The 25,566-nt window shown below is 37.9% G+C and overlaps 2 protein-coding genes across 2 annotated transcripts in view; both read right to left on the bottom strand.

The window, feature by feature from the left end:
* Nucleotides 1–25,566, bottom strand: part of Scrg1 (stimulator of chondrogenesis 1) — a 129,969-nt gene that overhangs the window by 72,507 nt on the left and 31,896 nt on the right. The window lies entirely within an intron of this gene.
* LOC124081334 (mesoderm-specific transcript homolog protein-like) lies at nucleotides 6,276–7,834 on the bottom strand. Its single transcript, XM_046427555.2, has one exon. It carries the CDS (start codon nucleotides 7,806–7,808, stop codon nucleotides 6,828–6,830), a length of 981 nt encoding a protein of 326 aa, XP_046283511.1. The 5' UTR covers nucleotides 7,809–7,834; the 3' UTR covers nucleotides 6,276–6,827.

Here is a 25,566-nt window from a genome sequence, read left to right as displayed (position 1 = left end):
GACATTTTGTAGCAATGAAAAAGAGGGTTTCCTGCCACTTCAGACTCAGACCCTGGAGCCAGTTCCTTGCGCTTCCGTGTTGTTATGAAAATAATTTTTTTTTTCTTTTGTCTTGAGTTTGTCTCTGTTTTCCACATAGAGTCAAAACACTGGGTAACCATCCTTACCTCATAAAAGCATACTTGATCCTGACAGTTGGCTATTTTGTAGATGTCTCCCTACCCACTTCACAGTGAGGTATCTGTCCTAGATGTGGGCAAGCAGGGCTTGCACTTGGCGATGGTAAACTTACCTTGAAACCTGAACTACCTTGAAAACTGATGTAGGCATTCTTTCCTTATTCCACTTTTAACTCAGATTTTATCTGAAAGACCTGATCATTTGTTGTCTTTTAGTTATATCTGCATGCTAAGAAAAGCAATCATAATCTTATAACTCGCAATGGAATGTTTGAAAACTATGCTTACACTACCGGGAAAGCTTGATTTGTAGATTCTGCTCATGCTGTATTTGTGTCTGGTTGTTCCTCTTCCTCCACCCTCCCCACCCCACCCCCAGCATCCTCTCCTTGTCTTCCAGAAAACATTGTAGTGTTTCCTAGTTCCCTGAGTAACAGCATTATATAGTGTAAGGTCTCGAAATCCATGGTGAACTGTGGGTTGTTCTAATTCCAGAGAAACATGGCAGGCAGGTGGACACACCTGGGGATAGGCCATTGCTTGGCTCCAAATAGAATGTCCAGAATGTAGATGGGAATCTTAGATCCCTAACTGCTCCCAGAATGCCCAGGACTGATGGAAGAGAACTAAACTCATGGGTTGAATGTGCACCCAATAGGGAATGAGGAGCCTAGGGCAAATCATAGTCCGATCACCTTGATGGCATCAGAGGAAAATTTAAGAACTTAAAGCATGAATTCAGTCAGATTAGAGCTGGAAATGTAGCTTAGTAGTAGAGTGCTTGCCTAGCATGCACAAGGGCCTAGGTTTGATTCCCAACATTTCTAAAAAAACAAACAAAAAAGAATTAAAAAGGATTAATTGTTGCGGTTGGGGTTGTGGCTCAAAGAGCGCTCTCCTAGCATGCATGAGGCACTCGGTTCAATCCTCAGCATCACATTAAAAAATAAAATAAAGATATTTTGTCCACCTATAACTAAAAATTAAGTATAAAAAAGGACTAATTGTTTAGTCCTTCATATGCCCTTAGAAATATAATGCAAGTAATATATGTATGTAATTTTAAAATGTTTTAGTAGCCACATCAAAAATAGTAAAGATAGGAGGCTGAGACAGAAGAATTGCAAGTTCATGGTGAGTCTTGGAAATTTAATGACACCCTGCCTCAAAATAAAATAAAAAAAGAGCTGGGGATGTACTATGGTAGCAGAGAGCCCCTATTACTTGTTCAGTCCCTAGCTATTACTTGACAGGTGCAGTGGCACATACCTGTAATCCCAGCTACTCTGGAGTCTGAGTCTGGGGAGGCTGAGGCAGGAGGATAGCAAGTTTGACACCAGCATGGACAATTTAGCTAGACCTTGTCTCAAAATGAAACTTAAAGAAAAATAGTAAAAAGAAGTACATTTTAATATATTTTATCTAACACAACATATTTGAAATTATAACATTTCCTCACATAATTGATATAAAATTATCCACTGACTATTTCACATTTTTCTTATACTAGGTCTTCAAAATCTGGTATGTATTTTACACTTACAGTTCACTTTTGTAAAAACCAGTCACAGTTCAAGTATATAATAACCACTTAAGGCTAATGGCTACTTATTAGTGAAAATTTAGTCAAAGACCAAATTTGTTGACTTTTGGCCTATATTGCCTCAATAAAGTTGTTACTATTAAGGTATTAATATGTTGCTTTGGAGTCAATACTGATTCTATTCGTGATCTGTCATTCACCCAACATTGTTTTAGATACCTGGAATACAGCACCTCTGACCTTCACAGACAAGGTCTCTACTTCCAAGAGTTTATGTTCTATTGTCTGACACAGGTGATAAATCCATAAACAGATGAGTATATGAAATAATTCTTGCTAGTAAGAAGTGACATAAAGAAAATAAAATAAGACACAATATAAAATTTTTTTAAGGCTATTTGAGTTCTCTGCAGGACTAGATTTGCCCTCAACATGTCGTATACCGTATCTGGAAAAAGGCACATGTCTTAGCCCTGGGGCAGAGAGTTAGGGTTGGGTCCCTTCCTTGGTACTGAGATTTATCACATATTTGCATCCCTAGAATATAATCTGTTAATGGTTTTGTCTGAGAGTGGCTCTTGTCAATGAAAATAGACTCCACGTAGGAAAGGCCCCCAGCCTAATAATCATTAGGCATGAATTCTCGATTTGCTGCTCATTAACTCCAAAAAGCCCTTTAACCTATTTTGGTTAAAGCCCCTTAACTTTCCTCTGTGATCCCTAGTTTTAACATTTTGTGATTCTATTTTATACAAATGGAACTTCTGTAGCTTGTAGAATCTCTGAAATACCAGCGATAATGAAAACTGAGAATTCTGGAAGGTGGAGGCAAAGGAGATGAATGGGATGAGCTGCCTAGAAAATAATAAATGTTGTTGAATATGTGGAGAAATTAGAAACCTCAGGCATTGCTGATAGTAATGAACAATGATGCAGCTGCTGTGGAAAATAGTTCAGCTGTTCCTCAAAAAGTTAAACCTAGTGGGCTGGGGTTGTGGCTCAGTGGTGGAGCGCTCGCCCAGCAAGTGTGGGGCCCTGGGTTCAATCCTCAGCACCACATAAAAATAAATAAATAAATGTATTGAGTCCAACTACAACTAAAAAATATTTTTAAAAAAAGTTAAATTTAGGGCTGGGGATAGAGCTCAGTTGGTAGAATGCTTGCTTTGCATGCACAAGACTCTGGGTTCAATCCCCAGCACCATACAAAAAAAGGTTAAACCTAGAATTACAATAGGATCTATCAATTCTATTCCTATAGAAATAGCCAAAAGAATTGGAATAGCCAAAAGAATTGAAAGCAGGGTCTTGAAAAGATATTTGCACACCAATGCTCATAGCAGCATCATTTATAACAGACAAAAGAGGGAAAGGATCCAAATGTTCATTGGCAGGTGAAGGGTGAAGGACATGAGGTGCACACACACAACAGAACATCATTCAGTCCTAAACAGAAATGCTGTGACATGGGTGGATCTTAAAACATTATGTTAAGTGAAATAAATCTTAACCAAAGGGCAAATACTGTACAATTCACCTAGAATAGTCAAATTCATGGAGACAGAAAGTTGTATGGTGGTTACCAGGGACTGGAAGGAGAAGGGAATCAGAAGTTTAATGAGTATAGAATTCCTGTTCAAGAAGGTGAAAAGGATGAGGAAATGACTAACGGTGATGGTTTTAGGATGATATAAATGTACTTAATGCACTAAACTTCATAGTCAAAAATGGTGAAATTGTAAATGTTATAAACATACACAATGTGTGTGTGTGTGTGTGTGCACATGCATGCATGCACATGAGCACACGTGGTGTCCTGGTCTTACATTTTTATGCATGAATAATAGCTCTGTCTTCCAAGATGTGAAAGTAGTGTCATTTAATTTTCCTCCAAGCCTCCCTTTTAATAGAGAGGACGATGACCAATGAAAGGGAAGATTTGGCACTAGCTTAAATTCAGGCCCACTTTGTTCAGGTTTAAGGAATGTTTATGGGTGAGATGGTGAAGTTGAAGTTTAAAAAAGAAAGTGGTGCATAGGGGGAAGACAGGTTTAAAAAAGAAAAGCAAAACCCTGTGAAACTTCACAGTGCTTAGACTTGTGGTCAAATGGAACAAGTTTCTTTTTAATTTGGTACATAAACTTGTCGTAAGCAAAGCACTCAGAGAGAAAATTCCCAAGCAGCAGTGCTGGGTTTAGGGTCATTTGTCAAATTAATCAAGATATATTTTCTTGCCTTGAATGCGTCAGCTGGAATATATTACATTCCATCCTAGGAAGAGAATCCAAGCCAACAATTCCCAACAAACAATTGTTCAGTCTACAGAAGAGTAAAAAACCTCCAAGTCCTTTCATTTCCATTCACTTGATTTCCCATGATTTTTCAGTTAGGGAGACGTAGTTGGATAGAAGAATGAGGATTGAAACCTTAAACAGAGTTTGAAACCAAAACAGCACTAGCGTTAGGGGAGACGGAGATTCTAATCACAAGGAAACATTGGGTTTGGTGCAAGAGAGTCACTTAGGGAAAATGGAAAAACAATGTCAGGCCTGATAAATATTTGACACAAACTTAAGATAAAGTCCAAATGCTTAGTTGTTCTCTTTTCCTAGCACTGCATCTGAAACAAGCAGATTGTCTGATGATGAAATTTTAACATTCAGCCATGTAATATTTGACAAAGTAATGCATTTAATATTCAAAGCTGAAAAAGTATAGTTGTAAAATCAGTATGAACAGAAAACCATTTTAAAATTGTACACTTTTGTAATTTCTGCAATATTATGTTAATACCAAATATTCTATTTGACTCAACAAACTTGATATAGCCATCTTACCCATGAAAAAATGAATTGGGCTATAAACTAATTTTTCTATTTTCTTAATGTCATCAACAATGAGCTCTTATTCCTCTCTTCCAAATTTGAGACAGGGAACAAAAATGTAGGAAGCTGGGAATTTTCCAGATCATTAAAAATTTTAAAAAAAAAACTCCTTATGGAAACATAACCAACTGAAGCAATATTTTTAAATAAAATTTATTCATCTTAATTTCTTATATTTTTACCTTGTTTGAATGTGAGTAAAAAGTCTATTGATAAAATATATTTTCCTATCAGAGAAAAAAATCACATCATCTAGACTTTTTTTGGTCTTGCTCTAGAATCTAGACATCTTTTATGATATATAAATAGAATTAATGAAATTTAACCTAATTTTCTACTCAATGCACTAGCTTAAAAGTGAATGAAGGGCTGGGGTTGTGGCTCAGAGGTCGAGCACTCGCCTAGCATGCGTGAGGCACTGGGTTTGATCCACAGCAGTACATAAATATAAAATATTGTGTCCACCTACAACTACAAATCAATTTTTTTTATTACAGTGAATAAATTTACCCAGAAGATGAGCAAACATGGGGAGAAAACATTGATTCTTGGTATATTAACTAATGCCTTTTGGGTTCTTGGGAGCATGGAAAGGGTAGAAAAAACAGACCTTATTGATAAACATTGCTAGGCACCCAAGACCAGGTTTTTGTCTTGGATTATTTTGGGAGACTTACAAACAATTTAGGAAAGATGATAACTTGTACATTTGTGTATAACTCTCATAACCCCTCCCAGATGGAGCTAAATATTAGTCTTAGAACACTAAGATTAAGAACACTAGGATTAACATGGTTCTTTGAGATTTTGGACCTCTAGAAGTTGAATCTGCCTCAACCTTATTTCACCTAAATTCTAAAAGCTACACGTGTTCTAATATTCCATTGATGTTGAATCAAACTGAGTCATGCAAGATGATAGCAACCTTTGGGATTTAGTGAAGAAGAACATTTTGAAAGAATCCAAAAAGAACATACTTCTTTTTTTTTTTTTAGTCACAATTCATTTTTATTAATAGAAAATACACACTTATTCCAGTTTCAAAGTTGTTATACTTGAAGTTCCTAATTTTTAAAAAACGAATTTAAAATTAATCACTTAATAATCCTACTTTGACTAAGACAATGAAACTGTGGCTTAAAAAAAACTATTCAGCACCATTTGCTTATAGGTCTTTGAGAATTTGTTCTTAAAGTGTCTGGGAACTATCCTGTCGGCTAAGTACAGGAACTGCTGAGCTGCATGAGAAAGCCTCTCTGGGACAGCCAATGGGAAGCTAAGCCACCATCACCAGAGGAGTCAGTGTACTTCAGCAAGGCTAACTCCGAGTATACAACAGTCCCCTCCCTACACTTCAGCCCAGGAGGGACATGCTTCTAAGCACTGAGGTATGAGTAGTTAGACTATTATTTGCTGTTAGAATTGATCTTTCCAGCTAATAACAGTAAATCTCTGGCACAGATGCAATTGGTTCTTAGTGTCTGTGATTTTAGGAAATTCTGTAAATAATTTGGATTTAGTTTACTCAGAAATTACACGTTTAATAAGGTTCACTACTTTAGCAGAGTAAAGGTCTGCCATTTTAGTGTCCTTATAAACTATATACAATGTGTAGGCATATCATACTCTTATACCATACTTTAAAATACTGCATTACTTAAACAAATATTTTAACAAAATGTCTATAATTTGAAGCAGCTGATGAAACTAATCCAAGTATGACAAGGGATATTCACTCTCACTTAAACTATGTTGCCTAGAGAACTTTAAAAACCATGTACCCTTCAAGCCATTTAAGGAGAGATAACAGGCCCCACTCCTCATTCTCTACTGTGGAATTCCAATTCGGGTTGGGCCAGAAATTAGCACTTTCAGATACTTCAGGAAAGTTCCACAGAAGTGTTAAAAAGTCTTCTAAGCAAAAGAATGTCTAATGCCTGTCTCTATGCATCCATGAGAAGTCATGCTCATCAGAATTTCCTAATAACACAAAGACAAGTCTATATACTTCATCAGACGTCAAAGGAATGAGGTGGGCTATTTTGTCAGAGTTTCTGCTGCCTTTTTTCTATATTCTGATCCATCAATGTGAGTAAAGTGGACTTTTGTGAGAAAACAGTGTTTGATTGCCAGGACCTCTTTTGGGCATTTCTTCCTAAGTGGAATACACAACAGATATGGGAGTGGGGGAGATAATACAGGGAAGCTACTCTTTCCAGCTCAGAAGGAGTTGATGAAGCCCATATATGCATTCAAGAAGCCCATGGGATCCTCTAGCTGTGGGTAGTGGCTAATGTGGTCATCCAGAATCGACACTGTGGACCGCGGCAGCGTTTTCCTGTACAGCTCCAAAAACTCTGGATAGGGATTTATAGGATCCAATGGCCCATAGATAAAATGAATGGGAATAGTTACAGAGGCAAGAGCTCCCACCCAGCGTCTTCTAAACTTCTTCCTCTGATTAATGTACTGTAAGAGACTGTCAATCACCAAGTTCCCGTCATTGTTTCCGATCCCTGCCCACATATCCCACAGCTCACTCTCGGAGGGTCGAGTGTATGGTCCAAAGACTGGAGTAAGACCTCGAGAAAATACAAAGAAATTCATCAACCTCGTGAGGATGGGTGACAGCACACCTCCATCTTTAAGTAGCTTTTGGAGAAGGAGAGGCCGATGAGTCTCAGGAAAGATACCTCCATTTGACAGACAGAGACTCTTTATAGTAAGCCGGCCAGATCGATTTTGCTTGTACCTATACAGCAGCTCCTGAGCAACAATGTCTCCATAGTCGTGAGACAACAGGTTGATCCTACGGTTCTGGAGTCCTAGATGGCGCAAAAGCGCCTCCACGATGCTGGCCTGCTCAAATATGGAATAGTGGTGTGGTCTCGGTTTGTCACTGAAGCCAAAGCCTAAGAAGTCAAGGGCAATCACTCGATGAAACCTCAGGGTCAGACCTTCCCAAATCTTGTACCAGTCATAGCTGGAAGTTGGAAAGCCATGTAAAAGCACAACTATCTCAGGACTGCCAACCACACCCACAGAGTCTTGGTAGAAGATGCGCAGTCCCTTGTAGGTGAAAAACTTGCCAGAAGTCTTCCATGAGTGCAGCGCAGGAGACAGCTGAGGGGGTGGGATGTGCAGGTATGCGGCCAGCAGGGGCACGGCCAGTAGCCCCACCTGGACCCACCACTCCCTCATCCTGACTCAGGTAAGACCTGGGCTACAGGACTCCATGTTTGGGGGACCGGGCGCGCATCAAGAACATACTTCTTAAATTTAATAGGGTGGGAGAAAGAAGTGATTTTCTACAAGTAATTGGACTCAAATGGAAATACGGTTTCCAAAAATGGAATTATTGAAAAATATTGATAGAATAACATCTAGATCTTTAGTCAAACACTGTTTCCCTACATATGTCACCCTAATTAAGCCCACCAAGTCTATCTATTTATCCATTCATTAGTGGAAGTGTTTGCTGAATGGTTACTGTGTACTAAGCATATAACAGAAGACTGGGCAGCACTGATGCATAAATGAAATTAAGAAAGCATGTTCTCTGGCCCTGCCAACATGAACAACTAGCCAAGCCAACAGGGACAACTGATTGCACCATGCTAATCTCTCTCTACCAAGCTTTCTCACAAGGAGTGGACTATGATTCAGAATGTTTTTAAGCATCTCATTACTCTATCCTATATGCAGTCAACCAGCATTAGAAAGCAATTTTGCATAACAGAAAGTCAAACACACTAATGACACAGAGTGTGGCTTATAACAAGTCATTCTTATTTTGAAGACCACTGTTAAAAGCAAACTCTCTGCCTCTACAAACACAGTGACCTATTCCAACAAAGACTATGGAATCAGGGACTGAGTCATATCTACTTTTGTATTTGCAGTCACTTGTTTGGCTCCACGTAGGTACCACATGAATCTTGTTTCCACCAGAGTGAGTAGAAGCCTTCTGGGTGGGGACATATGAAATGTACTTAGAGCATAAGTAGAGGTCCAGAAGGGTCCCTAGTGCAGTGATCCGTGTAACTTAAAGTTAATTTTGCCACCGTGTATAAACACAGGCTGCCTAAGCTATTTTCATTTCATTTGGTTTGGAAATCACTCAAGGCAGGCTTAAGAATTAAGAAATTGGATACTATCTTGGATATTGGTGATGGGCCATGAAAAATAAATTAGGTTCTTTAATAGTAAGTATTTTAAAAACTCAGAAATTGTGCAGAAGAAAAAGGGCAAAGCAAATTTTTCTAACACATTTTTCTGTAATGAATTGGATACTTTAGGAATTCAGACAATATAATGGACTCATATTTTTGTCACAAAAATAAAACTGCCAAAATAGTAAAATAAATGTAGAATACTTCATTGTTATGAATTTGGTTTTTTAAAGAAAATAGGGACGCTGCCAATTTATCCCTCAACAACCTTCCAACTGTGTAAAGTATTAAAATGACATATGCAATTTAAAAATTGTTAGGAATCCATTAAGTTGGCAAGATATCAGATTTCCTGTATTCTGAATTTTCCTTTGGCAGGAAGCAAATTCTATAATCTGCCTATTGGAAGTGGGTGTTGTGGGAATAAAGTAATTTGTGAATGTGAGGGATATGTTGTCTAGAGAGCAATAGATACTAAATTTGTATTGGTTGCGTTCTTCCCAGAGCAAAAACACCAACAAAACAGGAAGAGAGAAGAAACCATCCCACTTCATGAAGGACCCATGAAAGAAGACTTAGATGAACTAAAGTGAAGAATCGTTCTCCAGCTCCTTCAAGGTTTGTGACTACATCAGCGGAGGCCTGGTATTTGGTTTAACTGTCAAGACAAGACCATTGGTTCCCCTATTAGAGCTGCCATACATCATGGCTTTGTAGGGACCCAGACTCCAAGTGTGGGTAAATAAAGGTAACCTTTCCAGCCCTAGCCTTCCACTCACAGGCAGAGCACCCCTAACACAGGTAAAAACCCCAGGCAGAGGGTGGATGGGTCCAAAGGTACAGCTCATGCTATTGATCTGCTTCCCTCCTATTTCTTTTTCCCCCCACTCTGAGGTCCCTCCCTCCTCCCCTGATTTCATTGGTAAGTATTTCAATGTGTTTACCAAGTAGCATAAGCTGTTGCAAGAACAGAAAGAAGGCAGCAAAACTTTCAATTGGTACAAAAACCTATACTGGGCATCTATTGTATGTAACTCACCACGCATTTCCGATGGGAAGATGCAAGAGCAAGGAGGCAAAATCTCCCACTCTTAGGGTTCACAGTCTAAATAACTCAGACGGATTCAAAGGTAACTTTGTATGTCAGTCATATTGATTTGTTACTTGGTCTTTGGTTGTTGATCATAATGATTGTGAAAAAAACAAAGCACTCTCCCACCTAAAGCAAATTAAATAATAAAGATTCAAATTGGATTTACCATTTTCTGTTTTATATGTACTCCCTAGGGACATTTGTTTACTAAAATGAGTTTTTGTTTTATACAACATTAAAAAAGCCAAATGATTCCTTTCCTTATTTCTTTTTAATATAGTTATAGTTCAATGAAATTATCTGGGTTAAGGACCTTGATTTGTTATCTTTTAGCACTGTAGGAACTTTTAGAAATATTCTCAACTATTAGCAATTGAATATAAATTTGTTTGATACATTTTAAAAGCTATGTTCATAGCTGAGTATCAAAAGGTAACTAAAATTAATAAATCTCATGAATTATTAGTGGACTCTAGGAAACATTTTTAAAAACCCTCTCTTAGCAATAAAATTGAAATACATTTCCCCCCAATTATCAAAGGGAATGAATTAAGATGAAATAGGAATGGTCTGTTAATTTTTAACCTTTAAAATTATTAGCTGGGCATAGTGGCACACTCCTGTAACCCCAGCTACTGGAGAGGCTGAGGCGGAAGGATCACACGTTGGAGGCCAGCCCAGGCAACATAGTGAGACCCTATAAATAATAAATAAAATTAAATAAACTGGGGGTGTTGGCTCAGTGTTAAAGTGCTTGTCAACCAGGTGCCAGGCCCTGGGGGGAATCACCAGTATAAACCAAAAAAAAAAAAAGAAAGAAAGAAAAAAGTATTTAAGAAGAAATAAAAGTTGAAAATGTCATATACTTTTTTTTTGAAAATTAGAAGATTAACACGGAAGTTCTGCTCCTATAATGAAATAATACTGAGTATGCACAGAGAATTTTAAAAATCTATTATTCTCTATTCTGAGATCAGAGTACAGAATAGACTAAATTAGAAAAAAAAGAAATAATCTGATTGTTTTATGAAAGTGATTTCCAAGTCATTTGAAGAATCCAAATCATCTTATATAATGGCAAGCACATAGTAGGTGGTTAATAAATACTGAATGTAATTAAGATAAAACAATGCATTTTCAGATTAGAAGAAGAAGGGGAAAAAAAAAGAGCTAGTGGTCTTTTCTTAAACCTTTCCGTTATGTCTAAGCCTCCACATGGACTCACACTTGACCTGGATTTGAGGTAAGAACCACCTCATCTCTGAGGCAGCTCAGAAAATGGAAGTTGGATCAGTCTCCTCTTAAGCTTCTCAGTCTCTCTCACCCCCTTTAATTTCATATTTGAATGAGTTTTAATTCAATTTTTAAAATTTCAAAGTAAAAAAAAAGTCAGGCGAGCCAGTTTGGGGAGTGAATTGTCTGGTCAATTTACTGAAATGGTCACTCTGGTGACCCCAAAGCAGACACAGCCCATGAAAGGGGACTAAACCCCATGAACAGTGAGGATTGGGAAACTAGTTTTAAAAGCAAGAACCATACTGACCTCTTTCCCCCTAGGCTCCTTTCTTATCCTTTTCCTCCCATAAACAAGGCCCAAACCATTTAGCTGTTGTTCTGTGAATATACCATGAAGAGTCTTTCTTTTAAAAAGGAAAACAAAGAAAAATAAAACTCAATATCTAACATATACCTTGGAGTAAACTATCATGTGCAAGGTATGTTTACCTATATTTTACCTTTAAATATTTTCCTTTATTCAGCTGTATCTGCAGTATATAGACTAGAAGTATTACTTCTGGGCTGGGGTTGTGACTTAGAGGTAGAGCACTTGCCCGGCATGTGAGGCCCAAGGTTCAATCCCCAGCACTAAAAATCAAACAACAACAACAAAAAAAGTGTTACTTTTACATGAAATTGTGTGATACTTCATGGATGAACTTTATAAAATTATATTTCCTTTCTCCAGGTGTATTAGGGTGTGTTCTCCAGAGAAACACAACCAATATAGAAAGATATTTATTATAAGGAATTGGCCCACTTGATTATGGAGGCTGAGAAATCCCAAGATCCTTTGGTAGACAAACTGGAGAGCCAGGACAGTGATTTTGTAGTTCCAATCCAAGCCTGAAAACCAAGAGAACTAATGGTACCCTTCCAGTTCAAAATTTGGTTGGCTCAAGACCTGAGAAGAGCTGAAGTTTTGGTCTGAGTCTGAAAGAAATATGATATTCTGGTTTAAGGCAGACAGACGGGAGGAATTTCCTTTTATTCAAAGGAGGGCCAGTCTTTTTGTTCTAGTCAGGCCTTCAGTTTATTGGATGAGCCCAACCTACATTGGAGAGGGCAATATTCTCTGCTCAATCTACCACTAAATGTTATCTCATTCAGAGACACCCTCACAGGCACACCCAGAATGCTTGACCAAATGTTAGGGGCACCCTGTGGCCCTATCAACTTGACACATTAAAATTAATCACCAGAATAGTTGAGATTCAATTACATGATTAAATGATTGCTGATAAATTTACGCACAAAGCATTATGCTTCTATCATAATATAATAGAGTTAGAAGCTGCTTTTGCTAAAAACACTGACTTTCCTTTGGGGCCTATAGATGTCCAATGGGTGAATAAAAGCAGGATAAAAAGCTTTGCATCTCTGCCTTCATTTTGTATCTATTTCCTTTATAATCTTAACTTTTGGGTTATTTAGCTCTGCGTGTATACATGGCAGTACAAATTTTATTATTCCTAAATTTACCAAACTTATTTTCCACCTTCAAGACTGCAGACACCCAGATAAGATAAACTGAGGTATTTCCAAGATTTGCCAGTACATTCAACTGTCACCTTTTAAAACATCCTGTACCAGACCCCTGGAATGGTGCCTGAAAGTCTCCAATCATTGCACTACTCCTTCCAGAAATGGTGAAGCCTTGCAGGCAGATCACCCCATAATGACACTGCCCCCACAAAGGAGGAGCAATACCTCATGGGAACTGAATTGCCCCTTCCAGGATCACAGGTCTGATAGGTAAACAGCCTGCATCCTGTGAAGCAAGTAGAAATTGCTTCCTCGGGTGATGAGGCCTTCCCTAGAGCCAACATGTAGAACCAGAACTGAGATAATGACCCACCAGCCCACAAGTTGATCAAGACTGCTTAATTATGCTCTTGTCCCCTGTCCCAATTCGTCCTCTGTTAAACCTAAAGCTCATGTCAGTACCTGGAAGACAGAGGAAGCCTTATGAACAAGGGCAAAGAGGCAGGCCTCAGTAGTGGGTACAGAACAACTAAATATGTTGACATACCTGAGGCAGCAGGTGCAAAGGGTTGTGGGAGGCAGGAAGACCACAGAGGTTTGCAGCCACCCATTCCTGAAGGCTTCACTCTACTTTGATAAGGAATTTGAACACATCCTGTTGAGATGATGACACACAGCAGGGTCATGGCAGACAATAGATTAGGTTAGATCGGTGATGTGGAAAAATAAACATGTCTGTTTAAACATGAGTTCCATGGGGCTGATGATGTGGCTCAGTGATAGGATGTTTGCCTGGTGTCTGTGACACCTGGGTTCAATCCCCAGCACCAAAAAAGAAAAAGAGAAGAAGAAAAAAAAACCCGCAAACAAAAAACCTGACTTCCTGAGCATTTACCAATTTGAACCAACTTTTTAAAAAGTCATATTCACCATTACAATTTTGTAATCTTTTGCTCAATGATCATTACGTTCTAGGCATTGGGCTAAGCAGGTTGTATACATTGCCTTGATTAATCCTAACAGTGTCTGGAGGAAAGTATGAGGTCAAACTCTCCAGACCAAGTGAATTTTGTGGAGGGAGAAAAGAATGAAGAAATGTCTATCCTTTAAAAATATATGAGCAGTAACTTTATTTTAGCACTTTTAATAACTCCTGCCATTTCTCACTATTCATTCATTTCTTTGAGCTTCAAGTAAGGTCTTTATCAGACAGCTGTCACTTGTCATGCCAGGTTATTACATTATTCTGAAATTATGTGAATTCATATGTTTCATCAGGGATTATTTATATTTTAATTTTAGAAGAAACCATGACTAGGAAATGCTATTTATAATTCAGGATCCATAGATAAAGATGCAGTGAAAACTTATCCTAATGAGTCCAAATAGAGGTTCACTTGAAAAAGATGCCCAATAAACATTTACCCTCTCAATGGATGCGTAGACCAGCACAAAGCCCCTCAAAATAAAGAACAACTTGGTCCAGAACATCAAAGAGTGATGTTCAAGCTTTGTATATAAGGACTTTTGTGCAAAAGTTTTAGAAGAGTAGAGTTAGGCTAATATCATTTGTGACTCCACAGATATGACTTGTAAAAATTTTATTTTGTAGAATTAAAAAAAAATTGTTTTTGGCCACACTGGGGATTCATCCCAGGGACATTTACCACCCAGGGGCATTTATATCCTCAGCTATTTTCTATTTTTTATTTGGAGGCAGGGTCTTGCTAAGTTGCCCAGACTGACCTCGAACTTGTAATACTCCTGCCTCAGCTTCCCAAGTAGCTGGGATTACAGGGGTGCACCAGCACACCCAGCAAAAATAAAATAAAATAAAATAAACTCAATAATAATCTATTTTCTCTTAGACTGTTGATGAACTAACTATTCATGTTCATGCAACACAGAAATAAGGGAGGAGCATCACAGTCATTTTCTAACCAATTGGAGTGCATCTTTTGTTTTTCTCTTATGAGAAAATTATTTTAAGTATTATTTAATTAGTCGTTGCTTCTCAGGAAACAGTGGAAGTCCAGAGATTTGTGGATGAGGAGGCAGATTCATAGCAATTACATCATTTGCTTAGAAAGTAGCCAGGTCTCTCCCCTCAAAGCTCCTAACCATTTAGGGAAGTAGATGACTTGAACATTAGAGGGTTATAAAAATTGAAAAGGTACATAAAATTTAACTGAAATGGGAAAAGAATGAGAAATTTATACTTGTGGAAAATCTGGGTCTTCCAAACTACATGTGAATTCTTGTTTAGTGATCACTTGCTCTGTTTAGATGACACTTAACAATCGTTTAACTGACCCTCCTTGATTTCCCACTGATTTACCATCCGAGGTTCATGAGAAGTTAAGAGATGTGAGTCAGTGAAAGACCAATCACTAGATCAGGATAATATTCCAGGCAGGATTTTTATTCATCTTGTGAATATATTTCTTATGTTTTTTGAAGGATGCGTTTGTGGGCCTAAGGCATTTTTAGAAAATCTAAATTTGTCTGAAAAGAAAACAAAGATCACAAAAAATGCTTAGTTACTTCAGAGAAGAAAGTAAATAAGAGAAATCCTTATGTGGTGAATTCATAGTTTTGAACATTTCTCCCCCCGTCACCCCTTTGTGTCTTCTCTGCCCTCTCTTCTCCTCCTATCCTCTCCAGCCGATTAAACTAGGCCACTCCCTGCTTATTGAATCAAGGAAGGGATGTGACAACAGGAGAGAGAAGAGCCTCACCTAGGTTTTCAGTTAAGAGAGACAAGTCTTTAAGGCATCCAAAAAGATACAGGAATAGATTGGGGTTCTAGCTGAGCAACATGTCTCTATCCTTTAGGGAACCTTTGAAAATGTGTGTGTTAGGGGGAGGTGTTCGTCACAGCTGGGAAATGTTACCCCCTTACCTACAATAGCTGTGGGGTTAGGGATGCTAAACATTCTGCAAAGACTGAGGCTGTCCTGCTAACAACAAAGGCACCCCTGATAAAATTGTTAAAACTCACTGGCAAGCGAAAATGTTGAGGAAATAGAATCCTTGTGCTTTTGATGGTGGAAACAGAAAACGGTGAAGTGCTATGAAAAACAGAGTAGCAATTAAAAATAGAATTACCCTAGGATCCAGGAATTCCACTCTTGGGTATATACCCAAAAGAACTACAAGCAGGGACTTGACAGAACTCATGTCCATAATAGCATCAATCACAATCGCCAAAAGGTATGGAACTACACAAATGTTCATTGAGGGATGAATGGACAGACAAAACATGGTATGTTTATGTAATGGAATATTATTCAGCCTTAAAAAGTAAGAAAACTGACATATGCTTCAACATGGGTGACTCTTGAAGACATTGTGTTACGTGAAATAGGCCAGGAACAAAATGTATGCTAATATTATACAATTCCACCTATGTGAAGTACAGAGAATGGTCAAATTCATAGAGACAGAGACTAGATTTCAATGAGCATCACTGGGTAATGCTCATCTGTGGTTTATCTGTTTGTTTGTTTTGGTACCAGGGATTGAACACAGGGGCACTTGACCACTGAGTCATATCCCCAGCTCTTTTTACTCCTTATTTTGAGACAGGGTCTCACTAAGTTGCTTAGGGCCTTGCTAAGTTGCTAAGGCTGGCTTTGAACTTGCAATCCTCCTGCCTCAGCCTCCTGAGCCACTGGAGTTATAGGGGTGTACCACTCTACTACACCTATCTGTGTGTTCTTTACCTGGAACAGAAGGAAGAAATTGACTGCCCAGTCTTTGAAAAATTGAAGCTGAAGTAGTGTGTATGTATGTATGTACATCTATCTATCTATCTATCTATCTATCTATATATAAATGTGGTGTGTGTGTATGTATGTATGTATGCATGTATATATACACACACTGCCTAATGGAATAGTGGATTAAAAAAAATGAAATCTTGGGAAACTTCCTCCTTTGGCTCTTCCAGCCAAGCCTCCTTTAACAAGAGGAATGAAACTGTAGTTTAATGTCTGTTGCTCTCTTATCCCATATTCCATATCTCATTGCAGCTTCCAAATGAAGAAGTCCTTCTGCAATGAGCCATTGAGTAGTTAATTGCCTGAAACACATGTGTGGTCTGAAATTTGAGCTTCTTATAAAGGGTGTGACTTAGAACTTTTTTAGGAAAAAGGGAAAAAATATCCACTGAACCAGGAACAGGAAAACATCCTTCCCATCATCTCTGTTTCCTGTTAGATAAATGGTTTTTTCTTCTGTCATTCACAAAATGCTTCAGGGTAGGGGTGCAGCAATACAGCACACATCCTACGGAGAGCTGGGACCCTCTCCTCTTTCAAAGCTGCACAGCTCATACCCAAAGCAGTTTTTAATTGTAGATGATTATTTTCTACTTCAGAGTGTCATGGTTTAGATCTGATATGTCTCCCAAAAGCTCACATGTCAGGCAATGCAGCAAGGTTCAGAGGTGCAAAGACTGGATCATGAGAGCTGTCACTTTGTAGGTGGATTATGCCGTTTGATGGGTTAATAATTTGAATGGACTACTGGGTGGTAACTGAACTGCCCACTATCTAGTTCACTAGAGATGTGGCATTGGGGACTATATGTGTCTCTGACATTTCCCTTCTCTCTCTCTCTCTCTCCGCCCCCCCTTCCCAGCTACAGTGAATTGCACAGCTTTCCCCAGCCATGCCCTTCCTTCTGCCATGATGTTTGTGTCTTGGAGACCCTGGACTGAATCTTCTGAAATTATGATCCCCAAATAAATTTTTCATCCTTTAAGTTGTTCTTTTCAGGTATTTTGGTCACAACAATAAAAAGCTGACTCACACTGGGAACGGAGGAAGGAAAATAACTTGAATAAATATGATTAAGCTAGTGGCATGAGATATTTCAGCACATGGTCTTTTTTTTTTTTAAGGAATCGTGTTAAACCCAATTGTGTTTTAACTAGGTTTGGTTCCCCCAAGCACCTGGATTTTAGTACCTGAACGCATAAGCTAATTGGAAAAACATAATTCCTACTTCATGTAAGTTTTCCCTGCTGATATCAATTTAATGTGACTACTCCCAGGGTTAATTTCAAATTCTCAATATAGCCTCATGTAATAGCCCACTCACATAGAATCCCATCCCTTCATTTTATTCATTCTGCTGTAGATAAATGTTTCCTAGGCTATTTAGACAAATCCTTGTAATCCTGGGAATGTGGTCCTTCAGTAACTAACCTCTTGTTGGGAAAAAAAAAAAAGAAAAAGAACAGTCCTGGTCTTCATCACTTTTCCGTACTCTACTAAGCCCATGTTTGGGTAGTTTCCAGTCTTCTAGTGTCTAGAGACTTCATCAGCCTATAAGACCTTCTGAGTGTTCTTGTTTTCCTTGAATTCCCATCGTGGACCAGCTCAGGGGTTTAGCTCTGTCTCTCTTGCTCTTTTCCATTCTTTGTCCCCCACCCTGCTCACCCTGGGAATTAAAGGTATGTGCTCTGTAGTCTCAGTAACACTGGCTTTTAAGTGAGACCACAGTACAAAATAATAAATGAGATCTTAAACAATGTTTGAAGTGGGTGCGAGCCATGTTGTATGTTTCAGGGCTGATATTCTTGCAGAAGCCGTTGTGTAAGATGACGAAAGGCAAATGAATCACAGATGAGAGCAAAAACCAAAACAAATGAAATAAAGAAAATGAACAGACACAGACTTTAGAAATCATTTTCTATTCCTAATTAGGCTTGATACCACCATGTTTGGTCACTGGTATGTTTTCACTCACGTCTTCTGACCTGCTTAAAAAAAAAAAGGAAACAAAGAACTCTCTTCAAGAGAGCCACATTGCAATTTTGGTGTGAGGTACAACTCCCTCAGTAAGTCTACCGGCCATCCCACCTACAGTAAGGCCTGGCTTCTTGGTACCCTGGGTGTTTCCTTGATCTCATGTCATTACTCATGTCACTGTGACATTCACATCCACAGCATTCTACATTGTTTCATGCCTCAAATTAACATGTAATAGTCATAAAATAAAATGAGTGGGCAAGGGAGCTACAGCACTTAGCTCTGATAACCCATCAGTGCCCAATTCAGGTGTACGTGACCCACTGTACCCCAGAATGGTACCCAAAACGACAAAGATAAAAGCAGAAAAATGAAAAAAAAAATTCTGGTTTGTTTTCATAAGTTGAAGTTAAATATACTCTAACTTGAAGAATCTTAGAAAAAGTAAGTACAATTTTTTATCAAAATCATGGGGCTGCTGGGCATGGTGGTGCACGCCTTTAATCCCAGTGACTCCGGAGGCTGAGGCAGGAGGATTGCAAATTCAAACTCAGCTTCATCAACTTAGCAAGGGGAGCTGAGCAAATCAGCAAAACCCTCCCTGTCTCTAATAAAATATTTTTTTAAAGGGCTATGGATGTGGTTTGGTGGTTAAACACCCCTGGGTTCACTCCCTGGTACCAAAAAAAAATCATGGGTTAGAAGTGTACTCAGTGGTAGAGCACTCCTCTAGCATGTGTAAAGCCCTGGGTTCCGTCCCCAGCACTGCCAAAATGAGAAAAAGAAAAAAATCAACCAGTTAGGCTTATTTTTTTAAATATTTTTTTAGATTTTTAAAATGAACACAATTTTAAGTTCTTTTTGTTGATTTTTCTCCTTCTTATTAGTGCATTATAATTATACATAATGGTGGGATTATGTATAATTACATATTCATACATGCACATGATATAACCATATAATTTAGCAGTATTGTTAAAAAAAAAAAACAAACCCAAAACCTCACTTTAAAAACTGGATATTTTCATGGCACCAACTTATCACCACATTGATAAACTAGCTAATGCACAAAGGGAAATATATCTTTGTGTGTGTGGAGGGGGATACTGGGGGATTGAACATTGAGCTACACCCATGGCCTTTTCTTATAATTTTTAATTTTTATACGGAGTCTCCCTAATTTGCCAAGACTGTCCTTCAGCTTGCAATCCTCCTACCTTAGCATCCCTAGCCGCTGAGATTTCAGGCATGCACTACTGCATCCAGTAGAAAAATGTCTATTGGTAACGAAGACGGCTATGGTTGCCATCACCTTAACTTAAGGATCACTAATAGTGGGGCAAGCAGACTCATTTGCTCCGGGCATCATGTACTGTGAAGTAGGCAGCCTCACCTATAGAGGATTCTTCAAAATATAATCTGAATCCAATCAACACTTTAGATCCATAGGCTATAGTAAAGATGGAGGAACAAGTTTGATTCTTTTTTGCTAAAAAGAATCAAAAATCCATAATTGGAGCATTCTATAAAACAACTGGCCTGGCCACTTTAAAAAGTCAATGCAGGGGGAAAAGTGTGTGTGTGTGTGTGTGTGTGTGTGTGTGTGCGCGCGCGCCCCGCGCACACGCTGTTTTAGTTTGAAAGAGACTAAAGACATAGCAGTTCAAATATGTGCTCCTTGATTGGATTCTAAAATAAAATCTAGGGGCTGGGGATGTGGCTCAAGTGGTAGCGCACCTCGCCTGGCATGCGTGCGGCCCGGGTTCGATCCTCAGCACCACATACAAACAACGATGTTGTGTCCGCCAAAAACTGAAAAAATAAATATTAAAATCCCCTCTCTCTCTCAAAAATAAATAAATAAATAAATAAATAAATAAATAAAATAAAATCTATACAACAATGGTAATGGTTTGAATATGGACTAAGTATTACATGGTACTAGGGAATTAACTTATTAGGTGGAATATATGTGAATTTGGATATGATAAGAGGGTGTCCTCATTTTGGGGGAGATGTATGCAGAGTGCTTAGGGGAGATTAAAACAGTTCAGCAAGAAAAAATACATATAGATGAAGCAAAGATTTCAGAATAATAGTTACTGATTAAAGGTTTTAGGTTACAGGTCATTATTTAACAATTTTTTAAATACCTCTCTGCATTTTTTTCCTCTGAATATTTAAACATTTTTATGATAAGAGGCTTTTCAAAAGCCTTACCTTTAGAACACTTGCCTAGCAGTGGGGTAGCAGAGATTCAATCTAGATGGAGCCACATCCCCAGCCCTTTCTTTATGTTTTATTTTTGAGACAGGGTCTCACTAAGTTGCCCACGGCTTTGCTAAATTGTTTTGGCTGGCTTTGAACTTGAAATCCTCCTGCCTCAGGCTCCTGAGCTGCTGGGATTACAGATGTGCACCACTGTGCCCAGCCAGTGCCTGGTTTTTATATGTTAAAGATCAATATACATTGATTTCCTGCTGTTCTTATCAATGTATGATTTGTTTAAATAGATTAAAAGTTTAACCAATCCTGCTATCACAAATTATTTTTTTGTAACCCACTTTTCTGTGTGAATTAGTTGAAGCATAGAGTACTTGTCAATAAAAAGAGAACGAACGGGGGCAGAGGTTGAAGCTCAGTGGTTGAGCACTTGCCTTGCATGCATGAGGCACTGGGTTCGATCCTCAGCACCAAAATAAGTAAGTAAGTAAGTAAGTAAATAAATAAATAAAAACAAAGATATTGTGTCCATCTACAACTAAATAAAATAAAATAAAATATAAAAAGAGAGCTAGCCGGGCCAGGGTTGTGGCTCAGTGGTAGAATGCTTGCTCAGCATGTGTGAAGTACTGGGTTTTATTCCTGTCACCACATAAAAATAAACAAATAAAATAATGGTATTGTGTCCATCTACAACTGAAAAAACAAACAAACAAAAACAAAGAGAGAGAGTCTTCAGCACCTGCCTGCAGTGTGAAGTTTGCAAATTAGTAAAATGTAAAATAACTTACTCCTTTTTTTTTTTTGGTATTGGAGATCGAATTCAGGGACATTTTACCTCTGAGTTACATTCTCAACTCTTTTTGAGACAGGGTCTTGCTAAGCTTCCTAGGCTGCCTCCAACTTTCAATCCTTCTGCCTCAGCCCCCCGCCCAGGTGCTGGGATTACAGGTGTGCACGGGTGCTCCCAGCCCTCACATCTGTTTTAACCAGACTACTTTCCTATTTGGATGTATGTGTAGAATATGCTAAACAAATAAAATATTCGTATTTTATTATATGTATTTGACTTAAATTGTCCAGATCTGGTGGTGGAGTGATGATTTATAAAATTGCTGAAATTCATTTCCTGAAATAATAAAGTGATTATCCATTGGACACAATGGAAATGTCGTGGAACTGAGAGTTATGAAATCTGGGTGATAGCCAATATTTATGTACTTGTGTACTAAATATCTATTTGGCTTTGGCAGGACTTTAGTGTCCCTGAGTTTTAGTATCCTTATTTTAATATATTCATGGTTAGAAGATATTAAAGTCTGTTCATTTGGATTAGACGTATCCACAAAATCCCTGAAATTAAACTATTTCATGTATATCAGTGTACAAGCATTTTTCTGAGAAGAGGTATACTGAACTGAATGTGATCACACATCTTTGCAGCAATTCCCATCTGAATGTATTGTCTCTTACCCTCTATTCATCTGAACTGACCTTGTAACTTCCTCTAACTAAAAGAATAAGGCTGGGATGATATTATGTGACTTCCAAGCTTTGGCCTTAAAAAGACTTGTAGCTTTTCCTCTCATTCTCTTGGAATGAGAGAAATTTGGTGTTGCCACCACCAAATAAATTAGCTCCAGCTCTCCTGTTGGAGACCCATGGCCCACTGCCAGCCAGCAACAAACATCAAATATGTGACTGAGGCCTTCTGGGCCACTCAGCCTGTTAATCCAGCTAAGTAATGCCAGAGAAAGCCAGCAGAAGAACCACCCAGCTGGGCCCAGTACAAATTACAGAATCATGAACAAATTAACAGTACAGATTGAGTGACCCTTATCTAAAATACTTGGAATCAGAAGTGTTTTAAATTTCAGATTTTTCTTATTTTGAAATATGTAAAGTATTCATAATGAGATATCCTAGGGATAGACATCTAATTTAAATACAAAATTCACTTATGCTTCATATACATCTTACATACAGCAGCCTAGAGGCAATTTTTAAAATTTTATTTATTTGTTTATTTTACAACAGAATGCATTTTGATGTATTGTACACAGATGGAGCATAACTTCTTATTCCTCTGGCTGTACATGGTGCAGTCACTCCAGTTGTGTAATCATACATGTGTGTACAGTAATAATATCTAATTCTACTGTCCTTCCCATCTCCATAGCCCCACCCCTCACTTCACTCCCCTCTACACAAACCAAAGTTCTTTCATTCTTCCCTAGCCCCCTGCCCCACTATGGATCAGCATCCGATTATCAGAGAAAACATTTGTCTTTTGATTTCGGGGGATTAGCTTATTTCACTTAGCATAGTGATATTCTCTAGTTCTATTCATTTACGTGAAAATGCCACAATTCCGTTCTTCTTTAAAGCTAAGTAATATTTCATTGTGTATATGTACCACATTTTCTTTATTCATTCATCTGTTGTAGGGCATCTAGGTTGGTCCGTAGGTTAGCTATTACAAATTAAACTGCTGTAAACATTGATGTGGCTGTGTTACTGTAATATGCTGATTTTAAGTCCTTTGGGTATAAACCAGGGAATGGAAAAGCTGGATCAAATGGTGGTTCCATTCCAAGTTTTCTAAGGAATCTCCATACGGCTTTCCATAGTGATTGCACCAATTTGCAGCCCCACCAGCAATTTATGAGTGTACTTTTTTCATCACATCCTTGCCAACTCTTATTATTGCTTATATTCTTGATAATTGTCATATTGACTGGAGTGAAATGAAATCTTAAAGTAGTTTTGATTTGCATTTTTCAAATTGCTAGAGATGATGAAAATTTTTTCATATGTTTGTTGATGGATTATATTTCTTCTTCTGTGAAGTGTCTGTTTAGTTCCTTAGCCCATTTATTGGTTGGGTTTTTGTTTTTGTTTTTGGTGTTAAGTTTTTTGAGTTCTTTATATATCCTGGAGATTAATGTTCTATCTGAGGCATATGTGGTAAAGATTTTTTAGAAGCAATTTTATATGATATTTTGTCCATATTTTGACTGTGACCTGTGACATGACAACAAACATTGAATTTTCTACTTGGGAAATCATGTCAGTGTTCAAAAAGTTTTGAATTTTGAAGCATTTCTTAGTTTGGATTAGGAAGTCTCAACCTGTTGTTTTAAGCCACTAAGTTTTGAGATGGCTTGTTATACTATAGTATCTGACTACTTCAAAAGGGAACTTAGCTTTTATCTGATTCTCAAAGGTTATGAACCACTGAATTTGAATTAGATTATTTAAAATTTTATGATTCCTTGTCTATATTCTCTTCATAAATTATGTCATAGGCATAATTTAATTCAGCAAATTTTGCATCCACACTGCATTTTAAAGGAAATCATACAACTTTTTAACCAAAGAATCAGCAGGCCCTTGAGTCTTGTAGTTCAAAGGCTTTTCTTAGTTTCCTCTTGAAAAACAAAAATGTAGGCCAGTGCCAGGAAACTTCTTTCAGTCTCCATATTTTTTAAAGATTAAAGCAATCGCATCTGAAAATTCTATTAACAATCTGATTTGTTGTTTCCAAGCTAATTTTGAACTTATTTAGGACAGCTAGCTTTTGCTCCTAAGTGATCTTTCCCTTCAGTTGCTTCTGACCAAAGTTTGTCCCACCCTTTTCTAGTCTAATGGTGAAATAAGTTTGAGTGTTTCCCGTCTCCTTCATCATCTAAAATGTTAGCCACCTTCTGAATTTAATCTTTCTGATTTTTCTCACATATTCTTGCAGATTTCTTTTTGTATCCATGCTTCCTTTTCTAAATCAGCTTTCACATTTTCCACACACCATTAAAAAAAAAACATATCTGATTTAGCAGTTTCTTCCCTAAGACACTAAATCTTTAAAGCCTTACTTTTTCTTTTCTTTTACTTCTTTCTTCCCTCCACACACCTCCCCCTGCTTCTGGCCATTTCCAATAGTAGTATCGGAATTCTATTTTGAGGACTACCTCCTGCTTCATTTTGGAATCTCAGAGCAGGGTGTCAAAATCAGGCTTTTATAATTTCCTGAAATATTTTTAAGCTCAGACTAACAGTGTATGTCTGGCAATGACCACATCCCTCTGGAATTTTCTGATGGCCAGGTGGCCCTCTTCCAGGGTTCCTGTCACTTCTGATTTTCCATTCAAGGCCTCCTGGTTGGCCAGAATTAGAAGCAGGGTGTTAATCCTCCTCATCACTTCCTGTCCCTTCTCAAAGATGAAATTATCGTGTGGGTTAGTGATTCTCAATCTGGCTGCACATTTAAATCATTTGGGACACCTAAACAAACAAAAAAAATCAATAATGTCTGGGGTCCCATCCTGAGAGATTCTGCTTTAATTAGTATAGGATGGAGGCTGCCTATCAATTTTTTCATTTTAAATTCTGGGGCTATTCTAACATGCAGTCAGAGCTGAGAACACTAATTGAGGAAATCACGGATTTATCAGATGTTCTGAATTTAGAAAACGAGACATCTGGCAGATGCCTGGATAGTTGAAGCACCCATCATTAAGATTTTTGAATGTTTTTCTTCTCTAGTCGATTAAGTTTTAACACAGGCAGTCTAATTCTAGCATGTCTAAACAGGATAATGACAACCAGAACCATGATATTACCTTCTGATTGTTGATATTAATCACAACATATCTCTAACATCTTTAAACAAGATGAAGCTAGGCAGCAGAAATTCTCAGGAAAGTTCAGAAAACATGATTTGGGACAATTAGCTTTTCTGAAATCCCAAATAAAGATGAACCATGTTGTTCATGATGGCATTTCTTATCAGCACAAGACAGTAACTTGACAAAGGAAATAAATTTAAAACAAGAACAATAAACAAAATATTTTTTTTTCTCCTTCTTTGGTCAGCTTTTAGGTTGTTCTTTCTTTGTCAAAAGGCAATTGAGATGCATTCGGTTTTTGAGAAGTTCTTTCTCACGACATAT

The sequence above is a fragment of the Marmota monax genome, unplaced genomic scaffold, assembly GCF_021218885.2.
Source record: "Marmota monax isolate L192 unplaced genomic scaffold, Marmota_monax_Labrador192_F-V1.1 WCK01_AAM20220418_F8-fsc00159, whole genome shotgun sequence".
NCBI lineage: Eukaryota > Metazoa > Chordata > Mammalia > Rodentia > Sciuridae > Marmota > Marmota monax.
Note: the sequence above shows the minus strand (reverse complement) of the source record. Positions and strands in the feature narration are given on the sequence as shown.